At 32.1% G+C, this 22403-nt stretch overlaps 2 protein-coding genes across 3 annotated transcripts in view; both read right to left on the bottom strand.

The window, feature by feature from the left end:
• Positions 1-17673, bottom strand: part of LOC111424516 (Wnt oncogene analog 2) — a 65440-nt gene extending 47767 nt beyond the window's left edge. The window contains exon 1 of one of the 2 annotated variants that reach the window (XM_023058070.2): positions 17504-17673. In XM_023058070.2, the coding sequence (XP_022913838.1) occupies positions 17504-17526 (23 nt within the window). In that variant the 5' untranslated portion in view covers positions 17527-17673. Of the gene's footprint in view, positions 1-11234; positions 11644-17503 lie in introns of those variants that run through there. The other variant, XM_023058069.2, reaches the window with a different exon arrangement.
• A 2921-nt stretch (positions 17674-20594) lies between these two features.
• LOC111424567 (ataxin-10) lies at positions 20595-22218 on the bottom strand. Its single transcript, XM_023058151.2, has 2 exons — positions 22013-22218; positions 20595-21944 (listed from the first exon to the last, which is right to left on the bottom strand). Exons 1-2 carry the CDS (start codon positions 22126-22128, stop codon positions 20684-20686), a joined length of 1377 nt encoding a protein of 458 aa, XP_022913919.1. The 5' UTR covers positions 22129-22218; the 3' UTR covers positions 20595-20683.
• Between the last annotated feature and the right edge of the window lie 185 nt (positions 22219-22403).

Genomic DNA, 22403 nt, shown 5'->3' with positions numbered 1-22403 from the left:
GATATTGTGATATTACGCTATGAAGTGCACCAACCTAAACATAAGGAAGATATAAATCATGATCTTTTATTCCTGAATATTCTTGTATAATACCTGTTGAAGAATACAGAGTAAATTCTACTGAGTTTGCAGCTTGACAGACACATTGGCAATAAAACTAATTACCAAATATCAATGGTGTTATGGTGATATCAAAGTTTAAATACTTCTTTGCTAAAATCTTCCCAATATTCTCTCTTTATCTTCCTTATTCTGTTGATTGCTCTTAATAGCAGTCTCTTCAATAACATCACTTTATTTCATAGTTTAACGTCCATAATGGTCGTGGTGAAGCAAAATCTTTGTGCATTCTTGCATCAATGATTATAACGGTTACAATATCTAATTGAATAATAACTCAAACATCTAAACAACTAAGCTGCGGGCGGGTTACCCCAGATCGCCTATATAAAGCGTACTTGTAGAGGTTAATAATATAAGAATTAATGTACCCAACCGTTGTATCAAGATCAGCTATTCGCTAAAGTCAGTCCATCAATCTCAACAATAATTTTATTGTTATTACCACGCCCTAATAAACATAACCGTTCGAATATACATAAAGAAATAGGATTAATCAATTGAAGTTATTTTAAAGAATGTCTTAATTATCAATTTACAAAAATTTAATTGATTTCCTCTTTGATTTTCACAGTTAATTAAGTAATCTAATACCACACCACACTGAATAAACCACTTAATAAGTGAGAACTTATTTAGTATTAACATAACGTAATGTATTTGCAGTTTAATTGCATTCGAATTGATTTAAGAATATTTAAAGTGCTTAGGATGTTGGATTAAAAGTTGAATCTATTACATAGCCAATCAATTTTAAAATATATTTCAACTGGCTAACTTACAATTAGAAGAAAGATGTATCTGTATGGTTTATGTAAAAATGGAATAATTCTGGTCGAAGAATGTCGTATGCGGCGTGTAGTTATGAAACGTAGAACCGATTTGTTATAATTAGACAAATAACGTCGCCTAATTTGTTTCGAGTATCACGGTCGAGTGGACAGCTATGAGGAATTGCCTCGAAGTCGAGTTTATTTTGATCGATCGGCTTAAGAGAATTATCGAGACTAGAAACGTTCTGTAGCGAGAAACGGAACTTTCAGTAATCTATAATGTGTAGATATTAATCCACTCTGAGAATTAAGTATAAATCGACAAAGAAGTTTCTTTTCGTTCGAAAAAAAGGGTAATAAAGAACTACATTAACACTTTAACGTCTACTACATCGTTTTAGGATGCTTGTTAAGTTAGTAACGGAAAGGTGTGAATGATAGTTTAGAAAAGAACAAATTGGAGAGGTGTAAAAGCTTTGATAATTTGAGGACAAATTGTAGACATTTATAAGAGAGTAAATGTTTCAAGATTTATAGCTTTATTACTCGCTCGGTAGTTTTCTGTCTACGCAAGAGTAAAAAATGTTATTAACGCATTTATATCCCTGTAATCTTCAGTTTCGAACTTGAGTTTAATTATTTATATAAAGGAGGCTTATAAGTTAATCCCCCGCGGATTCGCTAATGCAACGCGTTCATTTTGAGAGCCGCTCTCTCTGTGGCTCCCTATATAAATTGGCGTTATCTGGGGAATTTTGTCTTAATCGCTTAATCGCTTATTTCCTTGTTGGCGTTCTTAATCCACCACGTAAAGGAAAATTATCTTTGAACAAAAAAATTTTTTTAAGTAACTTGCAAGAATGTTGGTTAATTTTGTTTCAAGCATTATTAAATAAGTAAAATTACAAATGAAGACAAACACTCTGAGGAAAAAAAAATGGGACGTTATTACAGACAGTACGATTATTAACATAATTATACGTTTAATATACAGTATATAATCTTGCCTGTTTACTTAAATAGATATTATTAATGCCAAACCACACCGCATCTGTTTCTTAATTACGGTTTATCTCTCGATTTCGTGCCATAAAATAAAGATAAGTGCCGGGATTCCGGCTGACGCGCGTTACTTATATGTATATGAATATTAAACGTACATTGCCGGACACGGTTTGTTATTAATACCATTACGTTGGTTCCTTTTTACGAAAGTCGACGTTTCTCCTCTCCATTTTAATTACCTTAAAAACACCACACATTTTTATTATCCCCAAAGGTGAAACAAGGCGTTCGAAACCAACTAAACCATTAAAAAGAAGAAAAAAACTTAACTATGGTTCACCTTTTGTGCCAGTTTTCGTCCGTCCGCAATTAGGATCCAGAAAATTCTGACTTAGTCATGCAAATTCCCCCGGATTCGAAATAATTAGTGTGGCATTTTAATGGAAACGATTCGGCAGGTAGAGGAAAGTGCGGTGACCAACAAAAAAAAAATATGTGTATAACCGAGGCGTTCGCCTTTTACTCCCGACCGTATCGACTCCAGGGTATTATGGTCTTTTCTTTTAGTGAGTGGTTCGTTCTGTAAATGATAGGGAGGCGTGCACTGTCAGCGACCGCATAAATCATTCCTTTTATAAAAAATAATGTGAATGAGGGCAATTTACATCCTGGAAAATTTGCTTCCCATCGACAATGGGGTTTCGTAGATCTTGTGATGAATCATAAATACAAATATATTAATTGATGAGTTTACATAATATACAAGTAATTGTATTCTCCAATAAAATACTGTTTTAATTATTTCAGATGGGAGATTCAGGATTTCATCTGATTAAGTCAAGGTTGGCGATTTCATCAAGACTACTACGGTTACGTACTAAATTGGAATAAATTCCGGAAGGTTTATCCAGAAAGATTCTAGTTCTAGATCTAGTGTTAGTTCTAGTGATAGTGCTAGTGTTAGCTCTATTAGCTCGATTGGTATAAAAAGAAGTTTGTTGGAGAAGTTATTACCACAAGAAATCTCAAACATCGGTAGCCTCCATTCTTCTTCAATTATAGATTATTGGTGGAAAAGTCTCGATTCGCGTTTATATTAATCCATAATGAGTCAAAATATCTTCGTTTAAGAATATGATTCTTTGTAGCAAATTTTTTTTTAATTGGAATTTAAAGCTGCTTAAACTACTTGTGCTTTAACATTTAATCTTTATGCGCATCTAGCTAATAAAAGTACATTTATATACATATATATTGTGGAAAGAGAGAAATTACCACTCATGATGAGTTTTAAAAAAACATAAATATGTACTTTATAGCAGGATACATGTCAATGTTATTTCTACATCTTGCATCATAAAAGTGAATGTCACCATTAGATAACTTTAAAATGCCAGGTAATTTAATATTATGCATTTAAGTGTAGTATATTCGCATATTACGTTAATTAAGATGAGATAACACTATTAATGAAAGTCATCTTTTAATTAAAGTGAAGGGTTGTTGAAAATGTCAACAATTAGGTGTTGTACAAAAAACATAGATGTTGAAAGAAAAACATTTAGTCAGTTTTGTGCTCCCAAAACTAAGATATAATGATCTATTAAAAGATTTAAAATGCCAAATTGATTTAAAAAATTATATGATAATCTTTATTGCATCATGAGAATCCTAGAAATCATAAGAAAACGTGTGAAGAAGTTTAATCGTAATTGTATTTAGGGTAGACTGGGTACGATTATTACAGGGTACGGTTGCAACAATGTGAATATGCCTTAAACGGTGATAGGTACAGCGTTGTGTAATTGATCAAGTTGTAAATATTGCAGTGACATCTAAAAGTAAGTTTCTGGGGTTTAAGTTTTTTTGTTACTTATTAAGGTACGTATTGAAATTTCTTTTCTCATAAATGCACATCGCAGATCAAATTATCATTATTAGTTTCCATTTTCAATATTTTTTGTTGGGTATACTTGCAACAATTTTACATGGTACGGTTATAACATCACTTTAATTTCTACTTATTCCTTTCGATTATCCAAATGTCGATGCAATTCTTTAAAAAACAATTAAAGCGTGAACTGATATACAGTAGTACTTGTTCAGTATTATCCAAGTATTGTTTGTGATACAAGAAATAATCTCGTCCGACTTCGATGGATCCAAATAATTTCATAATAGATTTTGCTTGTACTAGTTCCGGTGTTTCAATCAAAACAGTTATTAATTGGACCCTGGATTGCAGCTTCTAATTGCAAAAGTTAGTTACTTTTAGCAGCTAAATGTCTCGGAGCTTACCCTTTAGTATTTATGTCATTTACATCAGCACCAAAAATAATTAAAGCTTATAACTTGATTGAAGCTGTCATCTTCTCATTCACTTTTACGATATATTCGGAAGGGAGATTCGGCAAACAAAGAAAACCAACAAGATGTGTACATGGGATATAAAGCACATAACAAAGTTTTTAATACAAATCAAGATCGTCAACTGTGTAACTTTAATCCACTTTGCAGAAATATATTTTGCTCTCTCCATGAAAAAGTTGTGTACGAATTGACAGTTAAGTATAACTTGCCACCATCTCCAAGGTGCGATAGAAATTTGCAAAAATGGTTACGTAGATAATTTGTATGACAATTTAACTATCATTATGGATTGTTACAAGTTTGAACCAAAAATATCTCCAATGCTTATGAAAGAAATGCTGTAGAAAATACTGTTCCTCCAGTATTCGTATTTCCACGAGTGTTGTATCACGACCATTTTATACCAAATTGCCACATTGCCAACTCTTCAAAGTGGAAAGAAAATGAAATATTCCTTATTTTTCGTCAACACTTTGATTTATATTTTGAATCAACATTAACTTAAAAAGTGAGTCAACAATAATAATAAATAACTAAGAACAATACTATCAGTATATTTGTGACTTCTACAAAAATAAATTAAATTAAACTAACAATCCAATTAAATATGAACATTACTTGTGGGTAGATGTTAAATTAGGGTATAACATTTACTTGTATTCGCTGACAACGTTAACGTTCTTTGTTCTAAGCCTGTCACTGTGATTTATGCCGTTTAATCACATCGGTTGGTCCGGTTGTGTATAGGTACATTGTGCAACCGATTGTGCATTTTCCGAAGATAGACGTAGCGCTCAGGGCGCTCTTTGCGCCAACGTAAGTACAAAGGAAATTGCTTTATTATTAACACATATCCCAGCAGAATAAGAAGATTTACGGCCGTCGAGCGATTGTGGGAACCTGCTAATCATTCAATACTCGGGTCGTATTAAACGTTTCGTGCTGAATTTATATTGGGGTATAATCAACTGAGAAGAAAAGTAAAAAAAAGTTGTTGACTGACTTGTTAATTCTGCGGAAATACACGAATACGATATTTTGTCATCAACTTCGTGTTGCATAAATTAACTTATTTCTAAATGATTTGATTTGCTAATTCCGGTGTAAATTATTGAAACACGGAATGAGGAATTCCATAACGATATTTTTAATGTATAATATACGGGTATCAAGTTAAAACATTTTCACGATATAAGTTACCATATACGAAGTGTTGGCCAATTGATGTAAAATACGTATTGAATAAATAAATAAAAAAAAAAATCTAAACGATATCCGATCGTAAATATTATATTAATTGGCGAAACATCTCCTGAAATCTTTTTTTTTATATAATAAGGCGATGACGTTTTCATAGAGAAACGTTTTAGTTTTATCGAATCATCTCCGCTTTAAGATGTAAATTAAAGAGGACTCATTACGCGACATTTATATGCAAAAATATACGTTGCATTAAATTTTACACCGGTCCTTGTGTAGATCGGTATCACCGATATTGGATTATCGAATAATGATGATAGTGTCGGGTTAAATGAACATTATCTTCACGAAATATCGACGATAGAAAACGAAAGTATCGGTTCCCTTTTAGTCGTAAAAACTTCAAGAATCAATTACATTCGTTTTACGACTATTTCACTTATAAGTTATTTTTTTAATTAAATGTTATCTTAAACGGTTTTATAGCGGAAAATAACCTAAAATTATCATGAAATAGAATTTTATAGTCGTATGAAATTGTTGACCTTTTAACAATTTTACATACTTCCTTAACGTTAATGGCAAACGTGTTCGGTTGAGAAACAAACTCCGGTGGAAAAAAAAATCATTATAGTGCTAATGTCTTTAACGCTTCGTTTAATGTATTTAACACATTTTATTTAATGTATTTGACAAAGCGTTTAACACCTGTCGTGTCACTTATTATTTCGAGAAGTATCTTTAACACCTATTACAAATCACCCATCGATGAATCCATAAACGTACATCATTTTATGGAACACATTAGTTATAATTATTATTTTATTAATTTTTTATTGGCCATTCATTAAAAAGAATCAATTAAGATGCATTAGTAATAAACTATGATGCGTTTTTAATGAAAAAATTGCTTTATGTAGTTGCAAAAAAGCGATTACTATTTTTGCGGAAAATCGGGAGAATTAGAAATTAATTTTAAGAATCTAAATTAGGTCTTTAAATGTCAGGTTAAAGAACTCCAAAGGTTAACAATGTCCCTCCGTCGTTCGATCGCATGCTTACCGCAAAAATCGATAATAGCACAACACGAACGGTGCACATTTAAGAGTGGCATTTATTTAAACCATAAATTACCTAGGTTTACGACATCTGGCCACATAGAGAAAGACGATTTTCATCAAATCATTTCACTTAAGTAATTACTTGGATGATTGAATTTGGTTATTTATTGATACAAGTAAATGTTTATTAGTGTAGCTGAAAAACAGTAAAACTAGTGTTAGTTCAAACACTAACATTAGAACTAACAACTAGACCTAGAACTAGAAACATTTGATTTAGCCGTCTTAAAAGACGTACGGCTAAACCCGAATGTTTCAAGTTCTAAGTCTAGTGTTACTTCTAGTTTTAGTTCAATAAAAATCTAACGTTGAATAACAACTAAAACTAATACTAGATCTAGAACTAGAAAGTTCTAACCTTCTTATTATAATTTTTGATATAATCATGTAACTTTTAATTTATAAATAAGTTTATGAGACATTTACCCTTTCATCCATATGTTATTATATCAATATGAGTTGTGTCAAGTATTAAACTTGATTTATTGTAAATTAGTGAGAGTTAACTAACGGGTACCGACCACTTAAAGTAAAGAATAATAACGTAACAAAACGGTAAATTTAACTCGACAGTTGCTATTATTAATCAAGAGGCGGACACGGTTGAAAAATTACATCTCGAAATCTATTAACGTCTATTTGAAAGTTTTGACGTTCGTATTGAAACGGACAGCCAGACTGACCAAACAACCTACAAACGAACCAATCGATCGATCGAGTACGATACTTATACCACTTTCAAACTTCTTGCTCTGATGTCAAGATTTAACAATACCTCCGCACAAACTTTATTTATTACACAATTTATAAGTTATATCCCGCTGAATGTCGCGTCTCCTCCAACACATTTTCCCAGAAACATTGTGTTATTATTAGATTGTACGTAGATAAGACTTCCGCTTCATAACTTAAGTCGGTTGAGATGAACGATGTCGGTTTGTTTTTCTCGTTGGTGGTATTGAAGGAACCACGAAATATAAAAAATGTATTCTCGAGCTCGTTTTCTCTCTATAGTCTCTATACAAACCAGGATATGTAGGTCTCTTACAAACACCGGTAATCCGCCGTTAGATTACATGGACAAACTATAACAGATACTTGGAAGATTAGCGGTTGTTGTACAAATAATGTTATAACTGAGTGTTATGTTTATCGTACACCTTCAGCTGTTTACACTCGAACGTATAGATTAATCATTAAAGAGTTTGCTTTCTTCTTTGAAAGTATTACATTTGTTTTAATTTTAATTATTAATTGGATTTACAATAACGTCTTTATTTACATGATAAAGTGTTATGTGCTTATTAAAAAACGGTGCAACTATAAATTGTGTTTAAGTGTTTGTTAATAATAAGGTATACATAACAGTATACTTGTTACTAATAATATAGAGGAAAAATTTTTGTTAAAAACTATCAAAAAACCTTAGTTTTTCAGGCACTCGATCATCCCAAAGAAACACAGCCCTGAAAATATGTCGTCTAACATAAATTGAATGAAAAATCAAATTTCCTGAGAATATGTTCAGCTATAGACATGATTTTATAAAAGAAGCAGATGTCAAACAAGATACTGAATCAAGCAAAGAAAATAACATTTTCATTTATTTTTGAAAGAAGTTTGCAAAAGATTGAAAGCTTTTCGCGAAGATGCACCAATTATACTTTGAGCAAATTAATTAAAAACATACAAGGGTGTAAAATTTGCATGTTTGGGCAAAAGAAGTTTCTTCAAAGGCGTTGTAGAGTTAAAGAAGGCAGTAAAAGGATAACAATTTGTTTAATGTGCTCATTGTGCGAAATTCTATGTAGAGTTATGCATAAAAAGCGGTGCTTTATGGAAAAAGTATGATGCTGAGTAGTTTCTACGAATTGTTGGTTTGTTAACATTGGCAGAAATTTACAAACCCCATAACGACGGAATCAATAATTTATAGAATGCAGAGGATGTATGCTCTCAACAGCTAAAAACAAGTTTTCTACAATTTCAAAATGTTTACGTATTTGATAATGCTGAACCACAGAGAAAAAAATTTATAGGCAGAAAACTTATCACTTATCACAGGCTAGAGCTTTCTTTGATTCAAGCAATTAACCCACACTACAAAATGTTTTCAAACAGTATATTTCATCTAAATCAGGAAAGTATAGGGTAAAGATTTGAGAAGCTTGTGAAAATATAAGGTTGTATACTAATAATTGCCAAATATACATCGGGAGTTGTACAAATAAAAGGGTTGAAGGGATCTGGGAGAAATGTGATAACCAATATTTTTTTTACAAACTTTGACCTAGCCATAGAATTGCAAAAAAGAAATCTTACATTGTTTAGTACAATTTGAAAAAAAAATTGGATTTTCCTTGAGAATTGGTCATTACTACTATCTCAAAAAATGGAAGATCGTTATTTTATTACCAATTATGCACATTAAAGATGAAATTTCGGAAAATGAAAAGAATAAGAAACCATAAATAACACTGATCGCCAAGATTTTTACCACATGGATTCTGAATACTAATTACAACTTTACTACATAACCTCATTACAAAACACACATTACTTTATTTCTGGCACCCATAGATTTATACTAATACTACTGTACGTATGGTCGAATAGCATCATGTTTTGATTTAAAACTTTGTTAAATTGTGAATTTAGCATACCTTGATCTGGATAGAGCCTGTAAACCACGTAACTGATTTACACGAAGAATGTTTTACACGAGCCCGTCAGAGTACCTTTACCGCCTTTTCATATAAAACTAGGTTTGGTAAAAAAGTTTGTCAAAACCATGGATCGCAACCGTTCAGGTATTATGCACTTGGAAGAAAAGATCTTAGAAATGTTTTAATCATGTCGTGCAACATTTTTTGGGAAACCACAAAGCAAATAACTACAAAGATCTGATAGAACTACTTTCGACGTATCAAGCATTGTGTTGTAATATATCACAGTGTATCAAAACACACTTTATACTTCTTTCCCAAGAACCTAAGAGCCGTTATCAACGAACATGGAAAAAGGTTCCATCACGATATTTTCAGCATGGAAAAACGATACCAAGGTAAATGTTGGATATTTGCAAGAGACCAGTCTCATGTCAAAAAAGTTCATGATTTCAATAAAACTAAGTCAAGCGTACTTATTAGACCAGCTTCTCCGTATCTATACTGTCAAAAGGCAATCATGAAAATGGCCAGCGACAGCTTTTTATAACATGATTATTAGACATTAGTGCACTGAACGCTTATATTATATGGTATCATCTAAACGAAGACTGGAAAATTAAGGAATGTTACAAAAGACGAGAAAACGCGAAGAAAAACCTTCGATGCCACAAAAGTGCTCTCAAGAAAACCGGAGCTTGGAAAAATGAAATCATAATTTCATAAACGGATGCAAACAAATTTGTAAGTAACGTAGACATTATAAATACGTATCACAAGTTATAGAATAATTCTTAATCATTAAAAGTGTTTTTTATAATAGATTAAAATTTTTGTTTAAAATTTTCTTTTTAAGTTTTCGATCTTTTTCAATTATTTATGACTTCAACTGGATCGATACATGTATAGATAGAATAACTTAACAGTAACTTATATAAGAGACCAGTTTTTACTGGTTGTGCGGTTCTACATTTCATCCGCTCTTTTTCTTTTAATTTTTAAGGTACTGCACGTGCACCTTAAGACTTCAAAAGAGACATACACAGGCTTGTCCATCATTTCCCGCAGTTTTCATCTTATGTGGTATTCTCACGGTACAGTATGTACGTTCACGGACTCATTATTTATTACCGCTTAGCGATATTTATGTGCCGCCACTACTCCCGAGTACAGAGGAAAATAGGTGAACCTCGACTATTATTTGCTTGCTCTATTTGGATAAGTTATTAGAATTGTCCACTGGCGAGATGTATCGTACAATAGGCCGCTTTCCAAAACGAATACTCCGTCTACATGATGTTTATGACGTTCCGAGAATGTGCCGTAGTTTGCAATAAGTTGATGTTGTATTGTAGAAAATTGCCAATTAATCAATTCGCAATCCGAGCCATTACAGTCAGTTGGTAGATTACTTATTTCCTGAGTATTTTATGGAGGTCAGCGCATTTTTTATTTGTTTTCGAAATTTGTTTATTAGTCAAAAATTAAAATAAATTAACCTTTCGCAAAAGAAGGTGATTATATTACAGAAATTTATTCAAAAAGAAAAGTGTTAAATAAAAGGTAAAAGTGTTCTAATTTATTCTATATCATTTATTTTGTTATGGTGAAATCCAATCGTCTTTCGCATGATCAGTTCATTAAGTTCATATTTTAGCTTGATTTATTAGTCGCTCTAGTGAGTTCAAAATCGCTAAAACTTGTATGGTTATTCATTTTTCTGAAGGTTAAACGATTGTTAAAAATAAAATAATAAAAGGTTTTATTTTGTTATTTTATTTTTTTGTTTAGTTTAAACAAAAAATGTAATAAAATTTGTAGTTTATAACTTAATCAAGCCGTTCGAAAAATTCTTTAAATAAAACTAATACCTACACAGTAAAAGTATAAAAAAATAAAGTATTTCTATTATAGTAATGTTTAAGAAAAACTTCTTTGGTAAAAGTCTTCAAAAAAATGTTAATGTTTCGATTATTTACCCAATCAAATCTAATATGATGACTAGCCCACAAATTGTGACGGCATAACGTAGAGCTGCCAGACGCATGCTGAACACTCAGCTGATTCTGACATTCAGCTTCTTCATCATCATTATCATCGGCCACTGTCATCACAACCGGCTCGCACTGGCACTGTCATGACACGATCATTACATCATCTCAAATCGATTACATCTTTCAATTAATTCTTGCAAAACTTATGAAACAATCTTTCTCAACGAACTACATTCCTTCATAAATGTTTTAAAAGAAACTTAATTCTAAAAAGTCAATATTTTTAGGAATTTTTATGTCCAAAATTTTTTCGCGATTGATTTTTTTTAAAAGGAGATGTTTCATCCGACAGTTTTCACCGATGGCTTATAGAACACTGTCCGCTATCTGCGGCACCTTCAGTCGCGGCACCGCGTTGTTACCTGTAACGCGAATGGGTCCGGGCCAATAGCAGGTAAGTGATCATCCCCCACCCTATCGTTTTGTTCCACCGGAGCATTTACAATTTTACGATGATTACACCTATGATTTGTCAATCTGCAAAAAAACTACACTCTTCCAATAAATCTCGTTGACGCACTAAAACCATTATTTTAGAACCCACTTTTTATATTGGCACTTCCTCGAACTAATACTACGTCAATGATATCTAAGTTTCATTCATTAACAATAAATTTCATGGAAAATCAACCCAAACTTATTAAATGAATTTAAACAAGATGTTGTAATTTTGTGGTGACGATATTAATGTTCTAAGACATGCCATTTATCTTCTCAAAAATGTATTCGAAGAAGCAAAGAAATACAATCATACAAAGTTGTGAAAATCAAGAATGCAAATTCAGATTTAAACATAGTTTTAATCAATATCATTTATGTATAAACCTTTATATTACCAATATCACAATAACAATATCAGCCATCGAACATAACATGATTCAAGATTAACTACACTAAAAGGAAGAGAATTAGTCAAAGCAAAGCAACCCACAGCAAATATCTACGGGCTAATCAACATAAAGAAAAAAATCTCATTTGTCAGAAAATTGCTTTGACTTGTCTGTAGAATACTCCATGGTGCTTCAACGTTTATTGACAGATCTTGAATAAAGGAAAACAACCCAGCCTTACATAACAAAAAAAACACAGTTGGAATGCATTAAAGTTAGAAACGCACATAAAAAGCAGCCTGGCATGCTACCCAAGACTATGCACAAGCTCGGATGCGATTGGATTAACTGATGACGACCAAGTGAGAAATTGGACAAGATTGAGAAAACCAACCACAGTGAGAATTAGATTCTGGAATATAAAAACAAAAAAGTAAGGAAAAGCAATGTTTGATATGAAAATTGCAAACTAATCACTTCAGCGGTGTAGAAAAAGGTAAAAGCGTACAAGAATCAACAACATAAATAACATCAATGATAGACTCCTGCATCCATCGGTCAGCTTTCAAAAAGATAAAACAACACACCTTATCACCACACGCTCCAGACACCAACAAAACAAAGAAAACTGAGATACACATTCTACTACAATCTGCAAATGTCTTGGATGGTGTATGGAAGAAGGATGAAATCACAATCTTGGGAGACTTGGTAATGAGGTTATTCCTAGCATCAAAAGCAGATTCACAAATATAGCTTTTAAAGTACAAGAGGGCAAAAAACAATGATAGATTTTATGATCACAAATACAAATTTGCACCTCAGTAAAATAATAGACATAAGAATGAAATCCACTGACCACAATCTTGTACGATCTCAAAGAAAAGCACTAAACAAAACATAGAGCTACTGGAGACGAGGTTTGAGGAAAAAACTGTATGGAAAAAAACTACATTCAACTATACTTAAATCAACAGAGAACGCATTAAGGAATCAAAAAGTGAAGGATCTAACTGCGGATAACGTCTGCGAGGCAGAATAGAGAGACCATGTCGAAAAAATATCAAAAATCGCCAGAAAGGTGGAGTTTACCTAATGGTGGAGTTTCGCATTTTAGCCGAAACTGCTGATGAAAGACTTATTATAGGAGGAAGAAGAAAAAGATGACATTCTTCTCATCCATTTGAAAATATTTTACGTTGAGAATATAATAAGTTTTACGTTAAATATAGTATGTTTTTGCCAAAAAATACAATACATCGATTATTTAAGCCATGATCCAAGGAATAATTTTAGCAATTAAACGAATATATCGAAGAAACTTTTTAGACAAAGTAATGATAGTATGGGAGTACGAAGAAAAGGAAAGAGATTAGACGCAATTTAAAATCCACAATTTTTAATTTCGCGGCAACATAGAAAGAAGTCAAAGTCCAAACATTACAAAATTGATGGAAGAATTTATTTGATGATAAAAATATTGATTTCGAAGGAGTAGAAGTTTTTAATTTTTAGTCTACTACTTAGTCAAGATAATTAGTTTCCAAAAATTCAGCACATATGAGGACAAAAAATCTAAAAATGTTGAGGAAGGAGATATACATGATGCAGTAGAAGAACCAATCTTTTAGTGTTGCAGTAATATTCTGTAATTTAGCATTGTTCTTCAGGATGCGTATCATTAAACATAGAATAGAACCATAATATTATCCGCAATCAAGTTGAATAACAGATGATATGAAAATTTGGACACAATGTTATATTTACAACCAAAATTAATTTTTTGGGTGTACTCAATTATTTAGTAAACCATATTGAAAAATGTCATAAACTACATCAAGATTTTAATACTTCAGTACCACAACTTAATAGTGATGTATAAAAATTCCATCGAAATTATGTCCATCTGTCTGTGGTAAAATCTAAAGCAGCGGGTTTAGTTCAGGCCTTCGTAATTATGTTTGATGGACGATTCTCACGTTACTAATGATACGTTTGGAGGATGAACGGGTGGAATTAAAAGAGGGGAATAAATACGGTACGGAAACCAGCATCATCATTGAACGGTGAATGCTTCGAAATTGCGACCGGTAGGGCGTATTATTCGTAAAATGAAAATTTCGAAGGCCGTCTCGTGTCAATAACGAGAACAATACAACCGAAAACACGTTGTGCTTACACGTGAATGTTAACAGACGTTAACGGAACTACGGCCGCGCGATTCACGTTTTGTCGGTCGAACGACAAATTATAATAAAATTGGTTTTGGTAGGAAACGTGTCTTTATGGATAACAAGCTTTTTTTGTCAATTATTTACCATTACAAAAACTTTTTAAAGATTTAATACAAATTGGCCTTACGAAATTCAAGTGTTGTGTCACATCTATTGTTTAAAACAACTTTATTTCTTTTCCTCATTGATACGATCATTTCTACATAATTCTATATGAGTTAGGCAAAAAAGCTATAAGAAAAGATTGTAACAATCACCTTGAGGATAATGGTCAAGCGTGTTCCTTTTGGCCCACACTTTGCTCTACAAGCGTCGCGGTGAGTTATGGCTTCAACACTTTATGCGCTGATTGAATACAACAGTTCTGTTACGTTTGTATTGTGTTGTAATCGATTTCTCCGTACGTTATTTATTGGTAGGAGCGGAAATCCATTAGGTTAATCCAAAGTTAAAACCGTACCCAATCTTCTTTTTCTTATTGTAAACTTTGTATAACCCGTTAATTTTCACAATCTTTCGCATTCCTTAAAGAATAACAATTATTATAATCCTCCAAAATGTGTAAACGTAATACAACTAGAAACCTAAAATTATATGTATTCACGTAATTCTGCAATTAATACTTCTTAATAAAAGAGATTACAATAGTCCAATAAGCGAGAAACCCGAGAATTTTAAATTAAAATCATGAACCTAAAACAGGAATCGAAAAAAGAAATAGATAAACAAAACGAAGTGTATTTCTTTGTAACTAACTCATGGGAAATTAACTATGGTAGTAGTAAATCTTAACAGAGGTGCTCTTAATTACCATAGCTGTCAGACTGTTAAGAAGAAGGTAGAGACGAATATTCTAATAGATCGAAATGAGATAAGAACACGGCAGTAAAATAGTTACGTTAGGGTCGAGAAAAGAGTCGAGCATTTTAAATAAGTACGTTTACGCCATCAATCAGCCAACAAGATTTTTTTTTATTATAAAAAGCCTCGAGAAATTAAAAAACTAACCATCCAACCGTTTCTATACAGACGAAGCGAGACGTAACAGATGCTTCTTCTTCTACGGCAGCCAAGCAACGCATAACTTCTTGGGATCGTTTTTCGATTAGCATCGCGCTAATGGAAACAAAGAGGCAGCAGAAAAAAAATACCTTGACCGGGTATAATGCGACCAACTTACCGGCACACACACGAAGAGGATCTGTGCGGAGTAGGAGGAGGTTTACAAGAGGAATGATGAGATACGGGGAAGCTCTTGTATCGATTATGTTCTTCCCTTTTTTTTTTGGTCATCTTTTTTTACCTGTTCGATAAATTGAAATCTTAAAGATAAGAAAAATTTGAAGAATATAAGAGGATACTTGATTATTTCAAGATATTGATTTGTTTTATTTTTCTTCTATACTTTCTTCTATAATCTACAAAATCCAGCTTAAATATTATTTTGCCTAAAAGCTATCGGCACAGCATTTACAACAATACTTGGTATATCATAAATTGACATGATTTTCCCTCAATGGTTTCGTATCTATGCATCCCAAGTTCCATTAATAGCTTTTTTATATCTTTTGTTTCAAAAATTCGAACACAAATCCATCGATTTGTACTAGGTAAAGCAACCGAAAGAATTCTACTGCGGCGACTAGTAGAAGAAGTTGATGAATTGAACCGTCCTAAAGCTATATTTTTCTGAGGCAGGATTTTCTAGACGTATTTGACATCATAGGCTGACTATAGTCCCACATCAATGTTGAATATCACTGATCTACTGCCAGGTTCATGGTCCTGGAGGGAGTGCCACAAAGGTCAGCATTTTCTCCTCTACTATTCAACATCCTCGGAAGTGATAACAAGTTGACATTTAGGACTCGTTGTATGGTGCTTAACCTCAACTTCCCGATATACTCCAACAATCTTTGTGGAAGATGGAGACGTGGTACTGAATCTGGAAAATGCAGATTCATCCAGAAAAAAACACGGCATTACTTACTAGATATGGTTCATCTTAGTCAGATCTGCACTTTTGAATACACCAGATTGCTTTATAAAAGTCTAATCCAAAAAAGAAAAAATTTTTTCAATGAATCAAGCAAATTCGTTCCATATATTCTCTATATTTTTTTGGTTATTGTTTTTTAAATGTTATCTATTGAAATTCTTATCACCACTTTAATCTAATAGTTTTATCTAATTAAATAATATACACAATAGCGATCTAAATTTAATCTTCAGTTACGATGTTTGTTCACTTAAGGTAAATATTGTAAAAAGATAGTTGCAGCTGCTTTTGCAATTTTTATAATTGAAATTTAAACACGATAGTTTAATATTGATATGATTTGTTAAACTAACTTTAAAACGAAAAGCTTTGCAAAAAACTTTGTTAAACTGTATCACAAAGGGTCATCTATGCAATTTTGCATAGGTGTCATGTTCCCCTTTTCGTTGCCCATAATTTAGTCCAAAAATGTTTAAAGTTTAGATACTTCCTTCTTTATTAATAAATTGCAATGTAGTTTTGTAGTCTTTTTACTTGAAACCCAGAAACATGTGCTGGTTTATGTTAGCAAATTATCTTTCTCAACCTATTTCCTTTAATTTCCTTTCGATAATAACAATTAAAAAATAATTTATAGAAATAACGCTTAGATGTAGGTTTTGTATCGTAATTTGAATATAATGACTCTAACTCTTGTTAGATGCTAATAATAATAAATTGTTACATGAAAATCTTTAACCTTAGGTGATCGACGATTAATGTCCATGAAAGATTAAACATAGACGATACGATGTAAGAAAAAATATAGTCAATGTACTCTTGTCCAAAAACTAATTTACATTTTACAAGATTTCGTATTCTCCGTGGTATTTTTCACGTTATGCAGTGTAGGATAATTACGCGTGGTATTAAACAAATACACAGATCTTGCTTATCTACATGATTTATAATGAGAGGACGGTTATCTTGCGAACAAGAAACAAACTTTTCTTCTTATTTTCATTAAGTTATAAAAGAAACAAGGAAAACGATTCGACTGGTAATTATATGGATAAACTAAATAAATCCCTCTAATACCTAGATTGAGGTGGAACGTCAGATAAAGTAGCTCTAATCCTTCATTAAACTTACCAGAACGAATTTAAATAACTCATTTTTTTAGCATTTAGTCAACAACATTTTAATAATGTCACATTTTTTGTGAAAACAAAAACGTACAACTTACTCCACAGAAAACACTTAACACAATTTAAAATTATTCTTATAAGTCCATTTCAACCAATTTTATCTATCTAATAAAATAAGAGAAATATAACAGAGACTTTTACTTGACGATAACACGACTGCAACTGACTTATCTACTACCCCCTTCATGTGTTATGCAAGAGCCAACTGTTGTACTATCGTTTTCCCATCGTGGCCACCGGCTGCTATCAAATTTATTAAAAAAATTCCACAAACGTTTACATTACATTTTGCAAAATCAATAGTGGAAGATCTTACTTAGTTTAGTTGATTATTTACTCATGGTTAATTCTAATTGACACCAATATCAAGAACGGTAATCAGATCCTCGATTGCGAACGAAAGTCGGTCAAACCGACGTTTCCTGGCAAACCGGCGGTACACCGCACACGTCTCCAATTACATTTTAAAAGGAATTAACAAGGATTTTGTATCAATCAGCACCTCGATATTTTTAAAAACGTAAACTTGTTTAAAACATAATCCGTTCGATTCATTCATTTCATTCATTCATCCATCGGTTACCTACGCATCCGATTGTTCCGTCGACCTTATAATAAAAGAAAACGAAGGGAACACATAAAAAAAGTGCAACAGTTGTTCCAACACGTAGATTATAAAATGAGGGGAAAATAAGGATGGATATCGAATTTCGCGGACAGAATAAATTGGTAACACGAGATTGTTAGAGCTGGGTAATGTTGCTATTGTTAGATGGTTTTTCTTTATTCCCGTATTCTTTTTGATGTTTATAAAATCTGCCCTATTATAACTCATGTGAAAAATGAGAGGGAAAAAATATTTAAAAGAAAATAATTAAATGTACTTATTAGAAATTGAAAATTTTAAAAATAAAATATCTGACCTTATCCTCTGACAGATTCCGGTTGGATAAATTAGAGATGAATCATTTTCTAAGAGCTTGAATCTTTAGTAAAAAAAAAAAGATAAATTAGGATGAATCAACATTACTAATAAATAATTTAAGATTGAATTATGTCTTACCGGAAAATTTGAGTGTTTAGAAATAATAATTCTTAGGAAAAATTATTAAGTATGCCTTATGATGGCAGCTTCATTACCTTAAAAAAATCCATTCCTCTCAATCACTAATTTGCTATGAGATTAATTAATACTCTGATACATAGAATTGTGTAATTGTTCTGATAATGTTAAGCAAAAAAGACGTCACAAGAAAACTTGCAGTGATAATCTTGAAAAACCTTTTTCTGATGATGTAATGATGATTTATAGTCAAAACTAAGCTATTCATCTCTTTGCTGCTACCGTGATAGGAGAGTATCGCATCAACGTAGATGTAGAAATTTCAACGATTAGAAAAAAGTTTTTAAATACAAGGTTATTGCCAAGCATCGCCGGCAAAACATGATTGCTTTTGAAACCCTTCATGTATTAATGTAACCCTCGAAGCGCAGTCTAGCTTCCACAACAACTGTGAGTTTAAATAAAAAACGATATGTCGCTCAGCGAAACATTAAACACTTTTATCTCTGCAAAACTCAACACTATAAATAACACAAATGTTATAAATTCTTTGATTTTATTAAGAAACATATTTCAAAAATCTTCGATCATCAATCAACAAGACAAATTTAATAGTATATATTTCAGATATGATGAGCCTTATAAGAGTGTGTAAAGATTAAGACGGATCGGCTAAGGTATGACAGAAGAGGCCCTGGTCCTCCAAGTAGGGGGTTGATCGTTGGGCCGACACCCCGACATCGTAAAAAAAGTTATTGTTACGAAAGCCACAGAAAGGAAAGCCGGACGGAACCTAAAACGACGACCCTGCAAACGAAATAAGGACATACGAATTAGAACTTGGAATGTTAGAATGCAGAGTGCACTAAGAAGCCTTCTGAACACACTAGAGAAACATAATATGTATGGCAGGAACACAAGATTCCAGAAGAATGGAAGGCCGGAATTATATGCCGGTACACAAGAATGGAAAACACACTGGGTTCCTATCAAAAGGGATTCATAAGGAATTGCTCGACAATTGATCATATTTCGTCTATAGGACAGATACTTGAAAAGACATATAAATTTACGCGGTTGATAGAGTAAAGTTACTCGGTAATAACAGAATTCGAGATACCAGGCTCTTTGAGAGAGATGGCCAAACCATGGAAAATGTCCAATGTGTAATCAGAGCTCAAGGACAACTGTCAAAACCTTTCAACATGAGCAGAGTATTAAGACAAGGAGATGCCTTGTCTTGTCATCTATTTAACCTTGCCCTTGAAAAGGTGATACGTGAATCACAGATGAACCTCAGTGGGACGATATATACGAAGAGTGTACAGATAATCGCAGCAATACCTAAAGGAGTAATACCCAACACGGGCAATGAAGAAGACGATACAACTTCGAATTATATGAGGCATACAACGACATGAACGTGGTTAAATTTATCAAAATCAACTGCTTGAGATGGGTGGGTCATGTAATGAGAATGGAGGAAGATGAACCCACAAGAATAGCAATATTGAACAGACCGGTCGGAACCAGAAGACGATGGAGACAGAAACTGAAATACCTAGAGAGTAGTAGAAGAGGATTTAAAACTAATGGGCAATAAGAACATGGCGAAGAAGGGCGAGAGACAGGGAAGACTGGAAGGAAATTCTGAGGCAAGCCAGGGCCCAGGGCTATAGAGCCAGAGAAGAAAGATTAAGACATGAAAAATATTTTAAGTTTAATGGTGACCTCTCTGTATAAAAAGTTGAAATAGTAATTTATAATTTCTAAAGTAGTTATAATACGATAGTCGATAACAATCATTAAAAAACAAAAAAAAAGGAAAAATTGAATTGAATATAACAATTCCTTCCGTAACTTTCAATCAAAATAGAAAACTAAATAAAGTTAAAAATAGAAACCTGCTTCGGAGATAACGTTACCTGAGTTGCATAAAACTAAGGAACATTAAAAACGATACAAAGAGAAAAATATTAAATATATATATTTTCCTTTAATCAAAAAAAATCTGCTAACCCAACCCATTAATTACATCCTCAATTTATATCACATTTCCTCTTAAACATTTGGATATGGAGCAATTTTAATACAATTACTTCCATCGTCACTTAAAGTAATCCCAATTTCATTCAACGTTTCGCTATCCACAACGCCTAATTTTGTAATAGAAGAAATCGCTTTTTGATTTTCCAAGTTATTCTCGCACAAATTCCTTAAAGCGTAAACGATCCATTGAATAATTAAAGGATTTCTTGCGTCCATATTGCAACAGTCTAAAAGTAAGGGTATTCCTTCGAGTTCGCGGACTTCGTGTTGATTGCCAATATGTTTCCAACACATATTTCCAATTAATCGTATAAGGGATGCTTTAAAACCAAAAGCAGGGTGCAAAGTAATGTCAGCTTTATTACCGGAGATTGTTAAATCTGATAATTTTGACATCATAGTGAAGTTATTATCTGGTTGTTTACTAACTTCATGGATACTTTTTAATAAAAATATACAAGTAATTAATAAACTTTTATCGCTTTGGATTAATGGTAAATATGTGTCATTACTTGAAATAATTGCGAGATCGTCTAAAAGTAATGTAACTTCGATTGGTTCAATTTTATCAACATAATCAGCAATGGTTTTTAAGATACAATCGGATTTTACTTTAAATTCATTCGATAATGTCTGGATTAAATTAATGTTTACATCAACTCTACTTTCTTGCAATAAATCTTTTAACATAGTTAGAAATAATATTCTATGTTCTGTATCATACGAAACATAGCTAATATTTAAATCTTTGTTTTTAACAAATAATTCCAATAAGAAATGCAAATATTCGTTGCTTTCGTAATCCTTATACACATCAAATATGCTTCTTAATATTAATTCATTGTCTTTAAGCATTGTTACAGCTGTGTATAACATATTGTAAGCTAGAGCTGATGAAAAATATGAGTAATTTTTATCAGATATAAAGTCCCCAATAAATTCTTTAAATTTGTTCCAAACCAAACGTGAAGATTCTTGATTCTTTACCACCAAGTTATTGAGAAATTGTAATAAAACCGAGATGCAACTAATGATGTAAGGCTCATTGATAGCGCGATATAATTCACAAAAGGTATGAGTATCGTTCAGAATTGATTCATTTGATGTTATCCAATTTTGTGATGACTGATTTCCAACTGTAGCGTTTCTCAATGCTTTAAAAATATGTTCTATTAAGAGAATTACATTTTCATCTAACGTTTCCGATATTAAACCAATGGATTTATTTAATAATTCACCTAAGCATGTTATCATTTCTTCCGATATAACAGTTCTGAAATTGTTATAAAACGTATTCATAAAAAATAAGTAATTTTTTATTGCAAATTGTAATAAACTTACAGCTTCGAATTTATGACTGTCAATTTGAATGTTTCCCTTACTAATTCTATCAGGAACGAATACTCATTCCTTTCTAAATATTCAGTGGCAATTTTCTTAAACTCTTCGTCTTTCATTTTTGTTTCTTTATGATTTTTAAACTAAATTTTGATTTAAATGTGAACGTGTTTAGTGTTGCTTGATGTCACTTGAAAATTTTGGGTTATGTTTGTGTATCAGGGTTGACAACGTTAAATAAATAAAAGAATTATAAACCAATTTGTGTTTAGATGAGCAATTTTACATTATTTTTTAAAAACAATTATTAAATTAACATGAACACAAATTAATTATTGTAATAAAATAGATATATTAAAATAAAGAAAAGATTTATTAATATTTATACAATATC

Source organism: Onthophagus taurus, chromosome 7, assembly GCF_036711975.1.
Source record: "Onthophagus taurus isolate NC chromosome 7, IU_Otau_3.0, whole genome shotgun sequence".
NCBI lineage: Eukaryota > Metazoa > Arthropoda > Insecta > Coleoptera > Scarabaeidae > Onthophagus > Onthophagus taurus.
Note: the sequence above shows the minus strand (reverse complement) of the source record. Positions and strands in the feature narration are given on the sequence as shown.